The sequence below is a fragment of the Schistocerca piceifrons genome, chromosome X (genome assembly GCF_021461385.2).
Source record: "Schistocerca piceifrons isolate TAMUIC-IGC-003096 chromosome X, iqSchPice1.1, whole genome shotgun sequence".
Lineage (NCBI taxonomy): Eukaryota > Metazoa > Arthropoda > Insecta > Orthoptera > Acrididae > Schistocerca > Schistocerca piceifrons.
Window position 1 is genome coordinate 491,275,829 of NC_060149.1, and position 17,455 is coordinate 491,293,283.

The window sequence follows — 17,455 nt, forward strand, 5'->3', positions numbered from 1 at the left end:
TTAACTGTATTATCATTCATAATAGTATGGAAAGAACACTTAAAATGTTGAGAGAACAAAAAATGAAGATTATAAAACAATTTTGAATGCTTGCAGACTTTGCAGACTTATATGTCAGATTTGGATACAGTTTCTACATAAATTTTGTTCAGATACTTTAAGGTCACTTTTGTAAACATTAACCTTGTCTTTAGAGATTATGAATCTTCTTCCACATACATGATTTTCCATTTCAGAAATAATCACATGGGGACAGGTCAGTACTCTAAGGATAGTTAATTCTGTAGTCTCTAGGAATGGAACAGTTGGTTTACTATATGTACAGATATATTTTAATGATGCTGGTTCATCCCCCACGCTTCAGTACCATTCTTGACATTTGTCAAAAACTCTTGATAGGGATAACATTGTTTAGCAGTGAACAATTAAAGTACTTTGTTCCTCCAGGACTAGAGTTGCGACATGACTACTTTCCAAGGAGAAAGTTAACACCATTTTTTAATGTATTACAACTGTGAAGAATTGACAGATATGAAATGTTTATTAGTCAGTCATGTAGAATTTTTGGTTTTGGCCAATGGAGCAATCTGTATTGTCAGTTCAAAGCCCTAAAGTGTTGCTCTGTTGTTCTCTGAAACCATTTTCTCCTCAGTGATAACAGATTCCTGTGGTACTTTGATAGATTACTCATTACTCTCCTTGCCTTCCAGTGAAGTGTTGCCTCTGTGTAATTACAGAAGCCACCAAAAGATTCACATTACATAGGACATTTCCTGAAGCCTGTTGGAAATTCTCAAGGCTTTTAGATTAATGTAATTCACTTAACAAAGCACAAACAAACCATTGTGTGAAAGTGCTTCTACCATTGCTATGTATCTAGGACAGGCTGTTCCAGCTCGTCGGCTCTGTTGTGAGCCGCGGAGCGCTCCCTGCTCCAGGGAGCCGTGTCGCTCCCTGTGACAATTCAAGTGGGCCGGCACCCCGCCACGTGGCACGGCTGGCTGAGGCAGGCGGCAAGGCAAGCGTTTTGATGTGCCAGCTGCATCTTACAAGATCGACAACCTCATGCTCTTAGCTGTTAAGCTGTGGTGACATGCTACACCAGGAAATACGATGTTTAGGAAATAAATAAGAAACAACTGTTTTACAAGAAATTGAATACTAAATTTATTGTGCCTCTGTAGCTTGACATTTTGTTTTCATTACAAGATCAGAAATATCAGGCGTCAAAGTGTTCACAGCGTTAATGCGGAGGATGGCCTTCATTGTTGCATCCTGAAGAAATGATTGTTCCTTACTTTTTACTCTTTTCATTGCTGAGAAAAGCGCTCACAACAATACATAGATCCAAACATGCACATGATCTGAACGGTATTGTTGTGAAGCTCGGGAAATGTTTTTTGCTGTGATGAATGATACCATCATGACAAATTCAACATGTTGTAGTACCTCTCTTTCAACAAAGTTGAATTTTGGAAATCAATAATCTCCGATTGAAGTGACGATGACAAGTCATCGGGGGAAACTGAAAATAGAGTGCTGAACACCTTAAGTTCCATCTCCAAACTAGTGACGTCTCGGAATCGTGTTTCAAACGACGTGATGAGCTGCTTTAATTTTGCTTCGTAATTGCCGAAAGTAGTACCTTCAGGTAGTTTTAAAGAAGCAAGACAATTGAAGAAGGTTAAATGTCCATTACTCATCTGCCTCTCAAATAAACGTAACTTTTCCATGAACGCTTTGATCTAGTCGTGCATGTCGATTAGCTGCTCTTTGCCTTACAATGACAGATTTAAATTATTCAGATGCATAGTTATGTCAGATAGGAACGCCAGGTCTGATATCCATTTTATATCTTTCAGACAACGCATTTCTTCCCCTTTCATTTTGAGAAAAAGGGATATTTCCTCACGAATGGCAAAGAAAACATCAAGAACTTTTCCCCAACTCAGCCAACGAACTGTATTGTGGTGGGGTATATCCCCATATTCCGCTTCCATTCAGGAATCCTTTGGATTGGCGATGATTCATACCGTGACGCCGCACAAAATTCACACACTTCACGACATCCTTCATTACACCACCTAGCTCTACTGTTTCAGCGCACAGTGTCTCTTGGTAAATAAAACAATGAAGAGTCAAAATGTCTTTCCTGAATTCGTCCCTGAGTTTATTTTTCAAACAAGAAGCAAAACCTTGGTGACACCCGATCATTTGTGGTGCACCGTCTGTCGCTGCAAAATGGAGGGTTCCCACGGCAAATTCATACTGTCCACTGATTCACAAACAGCTTTAAAAATGTCACGTCCTGTTGCAGTGTAATCGAGTGGTACCACATCCAAGAGTTCTTCAGTTACTTGCAGCTCCATGTTGACACCACGCACAAATACTGCAAGCTGAGCACAGTCCGATATGTCGGGTGCTTTTGTCAAGCGCTAGAGAAAATGCAACAAAGCTCTCTGCCGTTTTCCTGAGCTGTGTCTCTAAATCAGCTGTCATGTCCAGGATTCAACGAGACATTGTTTGCTTCAACAGGCAAACCCCTTCAGTTGCATGCACTTCCCTTGGAAGCAAACATTCTGCAACTGCTACCATGCACGATTTTACGAGTGGTCCCACCGTAAAACGGCTTGCCACTCGTCGCAATGATGTGAGCGACCCTATAGCTTGCTCGAATTGCAGATTCAGTAGAGTTTTCTCCGCTCTCATTCACCTGAAATTTATAAATGCATTACAGAACACGAACTATGTTGCATGTTTTGATACACTCCATATTAAGAAACCGTTTTTAAACTTACGTCTCCTGGTATGCCATTCTTAAGCCTGGCTACCAGTTCTCTGCGTGCAACGCCTTCTACCTGATCGTAGTGCGCTGCGTGAAGATGTGTATAATGTTGTTGTATATTGTACCTCTTCTCATAATTAAATACTTTATGACATACAAGACACTGCGCACAACCATCCCTCTCAATAAATAGAAAGGTATCCTCCAATAGAGGTACAGGGCTCCCGCAGCTAGTCATAGCTGTCATTGAACACGGATTGTTGCGGCTACATGCGGCCAGGGGGCAGTGAGTTCGCTTTCCCCCTCCACGTAGGCTCCAAGCTGCTGCAGTGAGCGCTCCAGAGTGCTTCGGCTCCCTAGAGCTTGGTTGGAACAGCCTGATCTAGGATCTTAAAATTTTCGTCATGACACCTGTATTTAAAAACATGCTACTATGGTATGTTAAGAATTAATGAAAGCAATGTGGCTCTGTACTCACATGTTTGTAGTTGCTTTCACCATAATTCCATAGCATTTTAAGGTACTGTGCATGGCTTACTGATGCACATCTGTGAGTTATAACCATTTATCTTTTGAAATGTAACTGATACTTGAAATTTGCCTGTGAATTTTATCTTGGTTGATACAAGATTCTGTTAGAATGATAAGTTTTAATCTAAGATGACACTATATTACAAAAGGACAAGAAAATTTGGCCATAGCAATTTCATTATTTCATTGCTTTGGAGGTAAACTGATTTTTCAGTTGTGTATACAACATGAAATTCATTCATGCTGTGTTCTCTTACAACTTTACGTTTTAGAGGTCAGAGAACAGTGGTAGCAGACTTTGTGTAACCTGGTTACATAAGTATCCATGTACACGTTCCTTAAAGCGTGTGCTAAAGTGACTGGAAAAAATTGCATGTGGTTAGAAGCACCACAAAGTGCACTTTAGAAGGCACTACTGCATTTGCAGAGAGCAAGCTGTCATGGTGTCGAGTGCAAAAAGGAAATTGGTAATTCTTGGTTTCTGTGTGGCCACTGTGTGATATTCATTGACGTGAATAACACAAAAAGAAGAAAACAGTCGCGGATGAAAAAATGGATAAGCAGATGGAAGAAGAGGGGAAGCAAGACAGTTTTTCAAAAATAACTTCTTTTAGAATAGGAATACTCATTTTGAAAAATATTTAATGGTGGGGAATGATAATTATTGATCTTACTGCACATGATACAGTGGAAATTAATGAAGCAGGTAATCTGATGAGAAAAACAATTACTACTCTTGGGAAGTTATCGGCTACTTTAAGGTTCCATGGCACTGGTCACTCGAAGTCTGTGAAAAAATTGTACTTCCGGTATGCAAACATCCTCACTGCCAGCACCACTTCTGTGTGAGGTCTCAGTGGATGTCTTTCTCTATTGTACTATGAACACAAGAGTTTTTTTCCTTCCACTATTGCCTGTCTCTGGCCTACACTGCTTAACATACAGCATAATTTGTTTACTGCTATAACATGTTTGTTGCTGTTATGATAATCATTACTTCTGATGTTGAAAAGCTACAGCTTCAATTACTATTGTTCAATTAAAACACTTGCGTGACCTTCTCAAAATCACATTGTCAGTGAATTGTGGGAGCTGCGAAGAGCTCAGCTGCAGATGTCTTTGCCACTTGGAAGTGCCCCTGTGAGTGAACACCTCAGTGGTTATTGGCAATGTATGTGCTTTCTTGCATGAATATAGACTTGGCTTCTGTTCCAGGCAGCAGCAAGATGAGGGTAGTGATTTTAGGAAGTCTGTGCAACTCCACGGACCTTTCTTTTAAAGGATTGTGTAGGTAGGCATTACGAGAACTAAAAGTGAAAAGAGATTCTGTACTATGTTAAGAAAAAATATTGTAGGAGATTTGTTTTCTACTGGAACTAATAGTTTATTTAATAAGTTCATTATATAAGCCTTGCAAATGTGATGTGCCATGCTGCTTCTTGCAGGCATTTCTGTGATATTTATTCTAAGTATTTGATGCCTAATTTTTTATTTCAAATTAGTTGGCCTTGTTTCATATTCATGTCAAGTGATTAATCACTTTTAATAACCTGTGGCAATTCTTGAAATTTTCTCTTTTCTAGATTCAAAAATCAGTAGTAGCTGAAACTCTTGATTTCTTAAGACATTAGATCCTTTGCATCCATTGCTGCAAAAGCAACTATGAGGGGACTTCAAATAGTTAGTTATGCATATTGTCTCATGCTAAGACCACTGCACGTCAAGACTGGCACATTGACAGAAGAGAGTACATGTTCTGAGTTTCCTGCAGAGAGAGTTCTGCTGTGGTGGGGGTAACAGGTGCATCACAGTGTGCGAATGACATAGGGTGGCATCTGGAAAAGTGCTCCAAGTTGAAGTAAATGGAAAAATACAGTTCTTGTGGGCAGAACACCTAAATTGCACACAGATTCACTGTTAAATTCTGAAGGTATATGATCCAAACGCAATGTCGCATCCGGCTGTAGTGAAATGGTGTCAACAATTTGACTAAGGCTGCATAGACGTTATTGATGCTGATTGCGACAGGAGGCCATTGACATCAACCACAGATGAAAATATCCAGGCAGGCAAGGAACTGATTTGGAACGATCACAGATTTTCTGACGATGAGGGCTCTTTCACAGTGGATTTTAAATGGTTCCGTGAGCAAGGAGCAGACCTAAATTATTGAAGAATTGAACAATTAGTAGAACATTTTGAACATTATTTACAGAGACTTGGTGACTGTATTGTAAAATATTGCCATGTATCTGTGTCACTTCAATGTAGTACGGCATTTAGTACAAATTACTTGGCCTGCCACAATAATGTGTAACTTACCTATTGAATTCCCCTTGTATAATTTGCTGACATTACAGTCGGCTCATACTACTACATGTTTTATACTGTGAAGAAGTGGTGCTGTATGTCATATAACAGGAGCACAACAGTAACTATTACTTTAGTCCTTCACTGTTGACATCTCTCTCTTGTGGTTCTTCAGCTTTCTTTTAAGTTGTGACTATCTCACAAAAGTGTGATTTATCTACATTTCTCAGGTTTCTTTCACATGTAACTGTCACCATTTCTTTTAACTGTATCATGGTGAATTAACCAGTAATTAATGTTTGACTACAGTTACAGACACTTCATCAACAGTATGCTGTGGCTTCAAACATATAATCGATAGCTACATAATCCAGTGTGCATAATGGTGTTGGTATGTATGTATGATGACATAGAAGACACTCAAACAACTCTTGCATTCTCCAGTATGCATTTATGATGAGCATGGCTTATCACAGTGGTAATAAGTGTGGTTTTTGTATTAATTGTTTAATGTACCAATCTATAACACCAAATTTTTATTTTTTCTGTTATAACAGTATCCTAATCCATAATGAGCCAAAACCCTCAAAGTGACCCACAATTTCTTAAATGAAACTAAGGCACTTTCATTGTAAATATCCAATGTCAAAATACTCCCAGGTGGTTAGAATTTTATACACACTCAAAATTTTTTTAAAACATTGGCATGCTTCCAGGGAAACACAAAAGTAAGCTGTGGAGTGACACATGATGTAAAGCCATATAACTGGAACAAAAACGTGGCAAAAGTGAAATTCTGACAGCAGCACACACAAGCTGCATGTGTTCACAGAAATACAGAAACAAAAGATTATCGCAACAGAAAAATAACATTACAGTCAATATGGACTGACACAAATTAAAAAAAAATTAAAGAAAAAATTAGACGATACTTCTGCAGAATATTTAAAGAAGAAATGGCAAATTATGAGGCATGTAATCTCATGTTTTAAACACATGAATGGCATTCTGGAAATATGTAATAAAGAAAACTATTAATCTTCCAAAGACCGAAATACTTTTGCAAAACCTGAACCAAACCAGAATCTCCTCCAAATTGCAAGAAGTTGAGTAAGTGATCCATCAGTTCAAAAATAACAGTACTCTAGGGAAATGTGGCATTACCACTGAAATGTGGCAAATGTTTAGAAAACATTGCTTGGAAAGTTCATGCAATTCTTACAGATGTCTGGCTCAGTTTAAAAATCCTTTCTATTGGCAGTGTGTCCTGGCCCACCGTTTTACACAAGAAAGGGGACAAAACAAACTTGAGTGGGATTTCCAAGCCTTAATCAAGATACAAACAGATCATGTAATTTTGGAATACTGAACAGTTTTCAAGAAAAGCAGATCCTGTGAATTTTCAATCTTGGAAGCATGTTACAAATCCACAAACGCAGACAAACAGTGATCACCTCTAAAGACTTCAAAAGAGCGTATGATTTGTTAGGCAGCCATCAGTATTCACCATTGTAGAAGAATTTAAAGTTGATAGTAAAATGGTAGAAAGGATCAAACAAATGTTAAATAACTCTGTGTCAAAAGTTATTCTAGGTGAAATTTCTGAAACTGTTGACGTTAAAGGAGTCGTCTCACAGGGATCTGGACTATCCTCAGTTGTTCATTCTTATATTGAAGAAAAGTAATGAGAGCCTGTGCGTGGGGGGGGATCATAAAAAGAAAAACTGTTGGCAGACTGCGTGAAAATAAATTTCATTTGCTACCTGTGGCCTTCTCGGATGACCTAGCAGTTGTCTTCAACAATAGGAAAAACTTTTGGAAATTACAGCCAAAAGTGGAGTCTAAATCTCACGCATAAAGACTCAGTATGTGGGAGGAATTGTTGATACGTTGAGGGGCAACTTGTAGCTACTCACTTCAGCAAGACAATGCATGTTCGTACATTCAGTCCACAACTTTTGGTCTAGTGGCTAGTGTTGCTGCCTCTGGATCACGGGATCTCAGGTTCAATTCCCGGCCGGATTGAGGATTTTCTCTGCCCGGGGACTGGGTGTTTGTGTTGTCCTCACCATTTCATCATCGTCGTCATTCATTATAGTGGCTAGATTGGATTGCGTAAAAATTGGATTGTGTAAAAATTGGGACTTTGTACGGTTGCTGATGACCGTGCAGTTGAGCGCCCCCCAAATCAATCATCATCATCATCATACATTCAGTCACGTAGGGCAAATCTACCAACATTCAAGATTAAATTGTGAAGCAAAGAAAGAGAGAAACTATAAATAATAATAAAAAAAAAAAAAAAATCCATCAGAATCACTTCGAACAGATATGACAAAAAAAATTAATGTCATGGAACATAAAACTAAGCCACTACAACACAATAATTAGGCATTGGAAACCTTGATACTTTGGGGTAGAATTTAAAATATAGAAAAGCTAGAAATAAAAATTGTAAGAAAACTTTTGGCTGTGTCTAGGTGGAATTTTGATTGAAAGGGGATCTCTTGAATTCCATCAATATTTCTAGAAAATCTCTGATACTCCCAGAAAGACAAAGAACAATGGACTACTTGAAACTGGCAGATATCTTCAGGAAATTGACACTGCTGTCATGCTAAAGGAAAGATCTGCCTTTAACACTTGTTGAGACTTACCAGCTTGCAGATAATCCAAGAACAGAGTCAGTAGAACCTGGACAGATGAAGAGAAGATAAATTTCAACAAGATGATGATATTTTGGAAAAGAGGAACTCGAAAGTTAAAGAACTTCAACCACATTCCTTAGTTGTGCCTAATATTCTAAGAAAGTGACATTGGGAACTAACACACGTTACCTTGCTTAGAATATTTGGCAGAAGGGTTTTAGGTTCATTAAACACCATTCTACAAGTGCCATTTGTCAAGTCATCCATGGTTATGACAGTGATGGATATAATGGTTTGTTATTTCTAGCATATCATATTATGTTGTGGTGTTTTTATATGTCAAAGAATACATGATAATTTGTTCATAGGAGTGTGTAGTTTCGAAATCATTAAACTGCTGTTCAAAGCAGAAATATGGTATGGGCTTTCCACATTTACTATCATTCTTTAAGCATAAAAACACAAAAGATGTGTGTAATTATTTTTTTACCTGAAAATTTCTTTCTTATTCTCTGCCATGACAAAAAACTTTGTTCTTTCAAAGGTAACAAATCAAGAAAATTCCGTGTTCTGCAAGCTTTAAAGACTTCTACAAACATAAAAAGCAATTTTCTCTCTCCTTAATTCTCATATATTTCTTATTGTACTGGACTATTAATGGGCACTCTGTTTCAGGTTAATGCAAGCACTTGAGCGCCGAGCTGTAGCCTTGCGCAAAGGTCGTTACAGGAGGCGTGCGGCTGATACACGCGCACAACACAGTGGTGCCCAAAATGTCTGTAACACAGAGAACCACAAGGACACACTGCCGGTGAAGCCTGCATCGCAGTGAGACTTACCATTTGTTGATGTCAGTTAGAATAGGTACCATTTCATATTACATAATTGGCTATTTAGAGTGATAACTGCATTACAGATGTGGCTGTACATATTTTCCTTTTTGTCCAAGTTTTGGTTGTATGTTTCTTGGCTAATTGGGCAGCATTATGTGTGGTACCCTTGTTCTGCTGTTTCAGTCCTGAAATATACTGCTTCAATAACCTTTCCTCATTATACCCATTTTGCTGTGCTCGATAATGAATTTTTCTTTTGCATAGCATACATGATCTTGTTTCTTCTGTTCTGTGTGCTTAGCTTTCCAGTTTAATTTGTAATTTTATTTTTTCATTGGCTGTAGATACCCTTATGTAGGAATTGCCAACTTCAAATATCCTGTAACTCTTCAGGCTTTCCCGGCGATCTAATGACATCTTGGGTTGTCGGGTGCTCTGCCGGATATCAGTGTCGTACTTGCACGATATTTCGGTCAAGTAGCTTGTGACCTTAATCAGGTACGACCTGAGACTGCTCCTCGAGTGGACCTGGTCCAGTATTTATGCCTATGGCCTTCCCCCTCCACCAACGTTGGTGGAGGGGGAAGGCCATAGGCATAAATATTGGACCAGGTCCACTCGAGGAGCAGTCTCAGGTCGCACCTGATGAAGGTCACAAGCTACTTGACCGAAATATCGTGCAAGTACGACGCTGATATCTGGCAGAACACCCGACAACCCAAGATGTCTTCAAATATCCTGTTTTAAATCTTTGTAACAGTGTATATAGTGTCCATCACAGAAGTTCTCTTTCTTTCTTTCTTTCTTTTTTATTGCTCTCTGTGCTGCCACTTGGATTGTGTCCTCTTTAAAATAGCATATAATAGACAAAAGATGAAAGGTCAAAATATACAAAAGTTGAAAAGTCAGAAAAAAGGAAGTAGCATGTTTTGCTAAAAGTTGAAGTAACATACTGGAATGCCTAAATAGAAAGAAAGAAACATTATTCATTCTTTTATAGTTGTTATATGAACGTGACATTCTATGATACTCCTAATACAATTTGACAAACAAACTTCGTATGAAAAAGCACCTAGCCTGCTTTTTCTTTCTCCTGCACTTGGAAAGAAAACAATGTGAGTGAAAGAGGTGGGGAGATGCGAGTAGGCTGCCCACCTAAAATTCCTTATCACGATATATCCTCCACATGCCAGAAAAGCTGTAGCCCTCTGGTAATGGGTTCATCATGACATTTACAAAATTCATTTGATGGTACCATCTTCAGTCTTGAGTACTTTGTTTTCCACAAGGAAACAAAAGTATCAGAAGTTGAGAAATTATTTGGAGTAATAGGAAGTTCGTAGGGTCCTCCTGTATTCCTCTCATTAATGAGAGCTCATTTGGAGCCTTTCTAAATTCTCATAAAGATAAGAACTTATTAAAGCAGACTATGCTGTAAAATCTATTATTAAAGTGTATGACCATTGCTGAGAAGTAAGCAGTTTAATTGTTAACCAGTAGTAGACTTGTCGAATGTGTCAGTTGTAGTTGGGTGTCATTTGTTTTAAGATGATCTTTTGTATCTGCACAATCTTATGCTTATATCTGTTAATGAAACTTAATTCGCTTGTGTCTGATCAATCCTGCTGACGTGTGCGAGTTGTTTGCTTGTCCACGTCTTTTGTCTTTTTAAGGTTAATCATATCTTGATGTGACTATATCTGTGGAAAGTGTAAAGCTACATAAATATCTTTTAAAGTGTGATTTGTTGGAAGACATTCTGTACTCAAGTTAGAGGTCACAGTTCAGAGAGAATTTTCAGTATTAAATGTATGTAGTGATCATATATTATTAATGTGAAATGTCTGCCTTTATATAAAGTAATATATACAGATAAACTTTACCTGTTCCTATGTATGTTATGATTTTTTGTCATTTATTATTAAGTACTTGGCTCATTGTGGTAACTCTGAAAGTGTATTAATGTGTCTTTTACATACTTGGCTAATTCAGAAAGTGCATTGATGTACCCTGCAAGTGTTTGCCTAATTGTGGTAATTCTGAAAGGGTATTAATGTATCCTATAAGTAATTGTCTCATTGTGGTAATTCTGAAAGTGCATTAATGTATCCTGTATGTATTTGGCTAATTCTGAAAGTGCATTAATGTATTCTGTATGTATTTGGCTAATTCTGAAAGTGCATTAATGTATTCTGTATGTATTTGGCTAATTATGAAAGTGCATTAATGTATCCTGTAAGTACTTGGCTCATTGTGGTAATTCTGAAAGTGTATTTATGTACCCTGTACATATACGGTTAACTCTGAAAGCGCATTAATGTATCCTGTAAGTACTTGGCTCATTGTGGTAATTCTGACAGTGTATTAATGTACCCTGTACGTATGTGGTTAATTCTGAAAGCGCATTAATGTATCCTGTAAGTAATCGGCTCATTGTGGTCATTCTGAAAGTGTATTAATGTATCCTGTGCGTATTTGGTTAACTCTGAAAGCACATTAATGTATCCTGCAAGTACTTGGCTCATTATGGTAATTCTGAAAGTGTATTAAAGTACCCTGTACATATGTGATTAACTCTGAAAGCGCATTAATGTATCCTTTAAGTACTTGGCTCATTGCGGTAATTCTGAAAGTGTATTGATGTACCCTGTATGTATACGGTTAACTCTGAAAGCGCATTAATGTATCCTGTAAGTACTTGGCTCATTGTGGTAATTCTGAAAGTTTATTAATGTAACCTGTACGTATACGGTTAACTCTGAAAGCGCATTAATGTATCCTTTATGTACTTGACTCATTGTGGTAATTCTGAAATTATTCATGTACCCTGTACGTATTTGGTTAATTCTGAAAGTGCATTAATGTATCCTGTAAGTACTTGGCTCATTGTGGTAATTCTGAAAGTTTATTAATGTACCCTGCACCACGTATATGGTTAACTCTGAAAGCATGTTAATGTATCCTGTAATTACTTGGCTCATTGTGGTAATTCTGAAAGTCTATTAATGTATCCTGTACGTATGTGGTTAACTCTGAAAGTGCATTAATGTATCCCGTAAGTACTTGGTTCATTGTGGTAATTCTGAAAGTGTAGTAATGTACCCTGTATGTATTTGGTTAATGCTGAAAATGCATTGATCTATCCCGTAAGTAATTCACTCATTGTGGTAATTCTGTATGTGCATTAATGTATCCTGTACTACTATATGGTCATAAACTATAATTGCAAAACTTTCGGTGTTATATTTAAATAAACCTTCCACCAAATGCTAAGTACAACACACATACCTGGATTAGAGACTTTAAAGAAGTAGAATAATAACATTTAATACCAACTCAACAAAATGGATTAGTCTATTAACATACATAATAAAGGCCAAAGACTGCTTGAATAACTACAGAATCCATGTCATGCGTAGAATTAAACTTCTGAAACTGAGCTATTATGCCCAACGGGCCATATAATTTTGTGTTGTCAGACTACTATATATGTGCAAAATATGTGTTTTAATTTGTGAGTGGCATAAATATGAAATTACCAAATCTCAAATTCAATAACAGAATAAACTGATGTAAGGGAAAAAAAACATGTACACACAATGGATCAATGGATGATGGTTCAGTGTTGTATTTGTGAACGTGATTGATGAAATTCAAACAGACCCTATACTTCCAGTATGTCACTAGAGAGAGACTGATTAATAACCATGATTGAGTCATGCAAGGTTCTGTTTCAACCTACCAGGATTGTGAGCTGAGTGCAGCCTGCCATACCACATACAGTGGGCTCTCACCAGCTTGTTGGTTCATCAGTCTGCTGTGCTGTCCACTCGGCTTACTGTACTCACCACTACAGACTGTCTGTCGAAGCTCGTGGGCATCCACAAAAATTTTTGTGGGCGAGGGGTAAGACTAAAATTGCCATTTTTTATATATAAATTCTTCAGTTTCAAGATACTCTATGCACACCCCCTCCCACCTGTATCAGCTGTGGAGAGCATCACTCCCCCTGCTCGCCGGACTGCACAGTACTCCAAAAGAAGAGGAAAATTATGGCATACCATACCCTGGACTGGATGACTTACAGAGAGGCTAAACTGAAGTATGAAAGGTTACACCCCATTCGATTGCTATCATCTTACACTGCCGCCAAGACAACATCATCCTCCTCAGCCACAAAAGTCTCCTCACTTAAACCTTCTACAGTGGCCCCTCAGGGCCGCCTGTCCCTGTCCCTCCTCCTGGTAGTTGGGAGCACATCTGTTTCTCCAAAAGCCTTTCCTTTATGAGCACCGACCCCCCAGACACTGGGGACACAGTTCTCCTCCACCAACCAGAGAAGCAACAGCCTTCTCTGGTTCCTCTCCCATGGAACGGATCCCTTGGGACTCTGCCTTCTAAGGTCTCTACAAGTGCAAAAGTGGATGTCAGCCACTGGCTGAAGCAGCTGCTAGCTGCTGGTGGAAGGGCTTCATGGTCTTCATCCGTACTTACAGCTACTTCCAAGAAGCTCTCCTGGCAAGCTCCTAAAGAGCAGTGAGAGGGCAAACAGTCCAGATCCAGACATAATTGCAGAGCGTCTAGCCGAGCATCATGCTTGCACCTCTGTGTCTGGGAATTACTGCCCCACCTTTCGTCTCAAAGAGCGGGTGGAAGGACATCATCTCTCTTTTGCTCCATAGCCACCATGAGCCATATAATGCTCCGTTTAGTGGATGGGAATTTCTCACTGCCCTTGACGACTACCCTGACACATCCCCTAGCCCAGACCGCATCCATTCCCAAATGATTAAACATCTGTCAGCAGATTACCAGCACCATCTCTTTGCCATCTTCGTCTGCATATGGAGCAATGGCAAATTCTCGTCACAATGGCAGGAAAGTATCATTGTTGCAGTTATAAAGTCTGGTAAGAACCCACTAGATGTAGATGGATATTGTCTTATCAGCCTCACCGACATTCTGTGGAAGCTGCTTGAATGTATGGTGAGCTGACGGTTGTGTTGGCTCATTGAGTCTCGGGGCCTTCTGGCTCCATCCTAGGGCAGTTTTTGCCAAGGGTGCTCCACCACTGACAACTTGGTCCACCTGGAGTCTGCCATTTGATCAGCCTTTTCCCAGTGACATCGTCTTATTGCTGTCTTGTTTGACCTGCCGAAGGCCTATGGTACCACTTGGCAGCACCACATCTTCGCTACTCTGGATGATTGAGGTCTCCAGGGCCCACTCCCGATTTTTATATGGAACTCTTTGTCGCCCCACACTTTCAGAGTTAGTTAGTGCTTCCCACAGTTCGCCCTCATATCCTAGAGAATGGGGTCCCACAGGGCTCTGTTCTGAATGTCCCACTCTTCATAATTGCTGTTAATGGTCTCCCACTAGCAGTAGGGTCCTCAGTATCTCCCCTCCTATATGCTGATGATTTTTGTGTTTCCTTCTGCCCCTCTTCTATTGGTGTGGCTAAATGTCGACTGCAGGGAGCCATATGAAGGGTGCAGTCATCAGCCCTCACTCATGGCTTTCAGTTTTCGGCCACCAAGACTTGCGTCATGCACTTCTGTTGTCATTGCACTGTCCACCCCGATCTGGAACTGTACCTCAATGAGCAACTACTTTTATGTTGTGAAAACTTATTACATTTTGGGACTGGTCTTCGATGCCCACTTAACTTCGCTTCCCCAACTTCATCAGCTTAAGGAAAAGTGCTGACAGCTTCTTAATATTATGTAATGTCTGAGCCACACTGGCTGGGGTACTGATCACTGTACACTGCTGCAGCTATACAAAGCTCTTGTGCAGTCGTGTCTGGACTACGGGAGCCTGATGTATGGTTCAGCATAACCCTCAGCATTGGGGCCGCTGGACCCTATCCACCACTGTGGAGTTGTACAGGGTTATTACAAATGATTGAAGCGATTTCACAGCTCTACAATAACTTTATTATTTGAGATATTTTCAAAATGCTTTGCACACACATACAAAAACTCAAAGTTTTTTTAGGCATTCACAAATGATCGATATGTGCCCCTTTAGTGATTCGGCAGACATCAAGCCGATAATCAAGTTCCTCCCACACTCGGCGCAGCATGCAATCTAAGGGTGGGTGTCTGGCCATTTTAACTTTTCCTCACTCTTTCTTTGCTGTTTGTTTGGCTTTGTGTTCGTCTTGTCCCTGTGTGTGCGTTCAACTCGCCTTGTCTTTTAGGCTGGAGCATTTTGTGTGTTGCAGAGTGACTATCTCATGCTTTTTTGTTCTCGTGATCAGCCAGCCCAGGCCAACTGCTATTTTATTTTAATACCTTCCCTTATTTTTCCTTTTAGTGTATGTTTTCCCCTTTTGGTTCGCTTAAGCTTTCTCTTTCAGTTGTTCCGCGTTAGTGTTACGCCCCTTTGTTTTCCGTGACACCTTTTTGGAAATTGTTTTAACTTGAGACTTGTTTGCCTGAGCAGGGTGTATACGACCTGGGAGATCTGGGAAAAACCTGGGTATTTTTTCATCTCAGAGAAAACTGGGAAAAACCCGGGAATTCTTTTGGAATTCTGGGAATTTTTCATTGTTTTAGTTTTCACTTAAATTTTTGTTATTTTGACTGGTAAGAACCAATATTCTAACAAAGAATATTACTGTATCCCACTTCTGCAGAATAATACTGCAGGAACAAAACATGAACGGAAAAAAAACAATGAAAGTAAAACTTAAGTCGCAAAGGAAATGTGCTGTATACAACAAAACACAGTGCTCATACAAGCGTCTGCCAACAGCAAAGTGTGTCAAAGGCTTTAGGAAGACTATGCAATGCTTCTTAACAACAAATTGCCTCAGATGAGTGTGACATGACAGCTGTTTACATTAGATTCGTTTTAGTGCAAGATCTTTTAATGTTTTACACGTACGAACATACGGCCTTCCTGTGTCATCGTAGCTGCGCAAGTGCAGTGACACCTATTATCTGGCACTCTCTGGCAACTGCTGAACCGAACCTATTTCTAACAGGTCACAGGAAAATATTGCGAATGGTGGTTTGAAAAGTGTTACTTTGAAAGTTAATTTCCTTTTATGCAAGATGAACTATGTGCAAGAATGTACAACGAATTTCTTAACTCGGAGCATTTGACTCTCATTTTAAAAATCAACTCTTTGGGGACAACCATCTAGAAGAATTTATAGCCCAGAAGATCAGACATTTACGTCCTTATTAAAAATTTTACTGGCTCATTTATGTGATGTATCTTAAAGTGTAACACGCGGAAAAGAGATCAACATTATATGTGGAAGCTTAGCTTCTCTTGCAGCTTATTAATCTTCGAGACCAATATTATATGTGAAAGCTTTGCTTTTCTTGTAGCAACAATATGTATATTAATTTAAACCATTAACTTTCCTTATTTGCGTGTTCGCGCTACTTAAGAGTGATCTTGCTACTGGCTGACCACATCATGTGTCCTATGCTGTCATCAGCTGGCGAGATCACGTGACATAGGCTGTGACTGGCTTACGAAACTGCGTTGCAATCTCTGTTTCACTGCTTTGGAAAGTAACATGCGGTGTTTGGTCGAATTTGAATTTATACTTTCGTAACACGAAAATATGCAGTGTACATGTTGCTGCACATCAAACATCTTTCCGAAACATGTTTTTTCCCCTGAGTTTCATTTTCTAAAGTGTCGGGTAATTCTACGTCAGTGTATAAAACTATAAACAATCAAAGGATTAATAAGTTTTACAGTGCCGAGGAAAAGTATACTGTCACTTAACACGGAAAAAGTGTATGTTCATCTGGGAGAAAGTGTATTTTCAACCGGAAAATCTGGGAATTTTTTTTCCTTGTCCATGTATACACCCTGCTGAGGAAAAAGGGACTGATGACCCTGTAGTTTGGTACCCTTACACCCCAAACAAACCAGTCGGTTTCGAGATATCATGCTGCAAGGAATAAATAGTAAATCTTGTTGGTGACATGGGAAACTTCAAATAGCCCAGAAAATTGTGGGTATCCACTCAGTATTTGTTGTAATTAGATTACTTTGATGCTTAAATGTAGGATTAAAATATGTGTACTTCAGTTTTCACAGGAGGGGTGGAGTAACCCTCTGCAGCCGCCTGTAATGAAACCTCCTAAAACTCATTATGAGAAAATATGACAACTCATTAATGTTTTGTACGTTATGATCCCTACTATGCACCAGTGGATTCTTATACATTGTGATTAACAACTATTCCTCTCTACAAGAATATAATGTCTTTATTTCTGCCAAAGTATCATTGATTTTTCATTATTTGGAAATTAAGAAGTATACCCCATCCAGATTAAAAATACTCTGCGAATATTGTTGTTGTCACATGCACA

General features: G+C 39.1%; 1 protein-coding gene across 3 annotated transcripts in view; it reads left to right on the forward strand.

Moving 5' to 3' along the window:
* Window positions 1–9,593, forward strand: part of LOC124722958 — a 192,789-nt gene extending 183,196 nt beyond the window's left edge. For 2 of the 3 annotated variants that reach the window (XM_047248125.1, XM_047248126.1), the window contains one exon: window positions 8,950–9,593. In XM_047248125.1, the coding sequence (XP_047104081.1) occupies window positions 8,950–9,106 (157 nt within the window). In that variant the 3' untranslated portion in view covers window positions 9,107–9,593. The remainder of the gene's footprint in view (window positions 1–8,949) is intronic. The other variant, XM_047248127.1, reaches the window with a different exon arrangement.
* The last annotated feature ends 7,862 nt before the right edge of the window (window positions 9,594–17,455 follow it).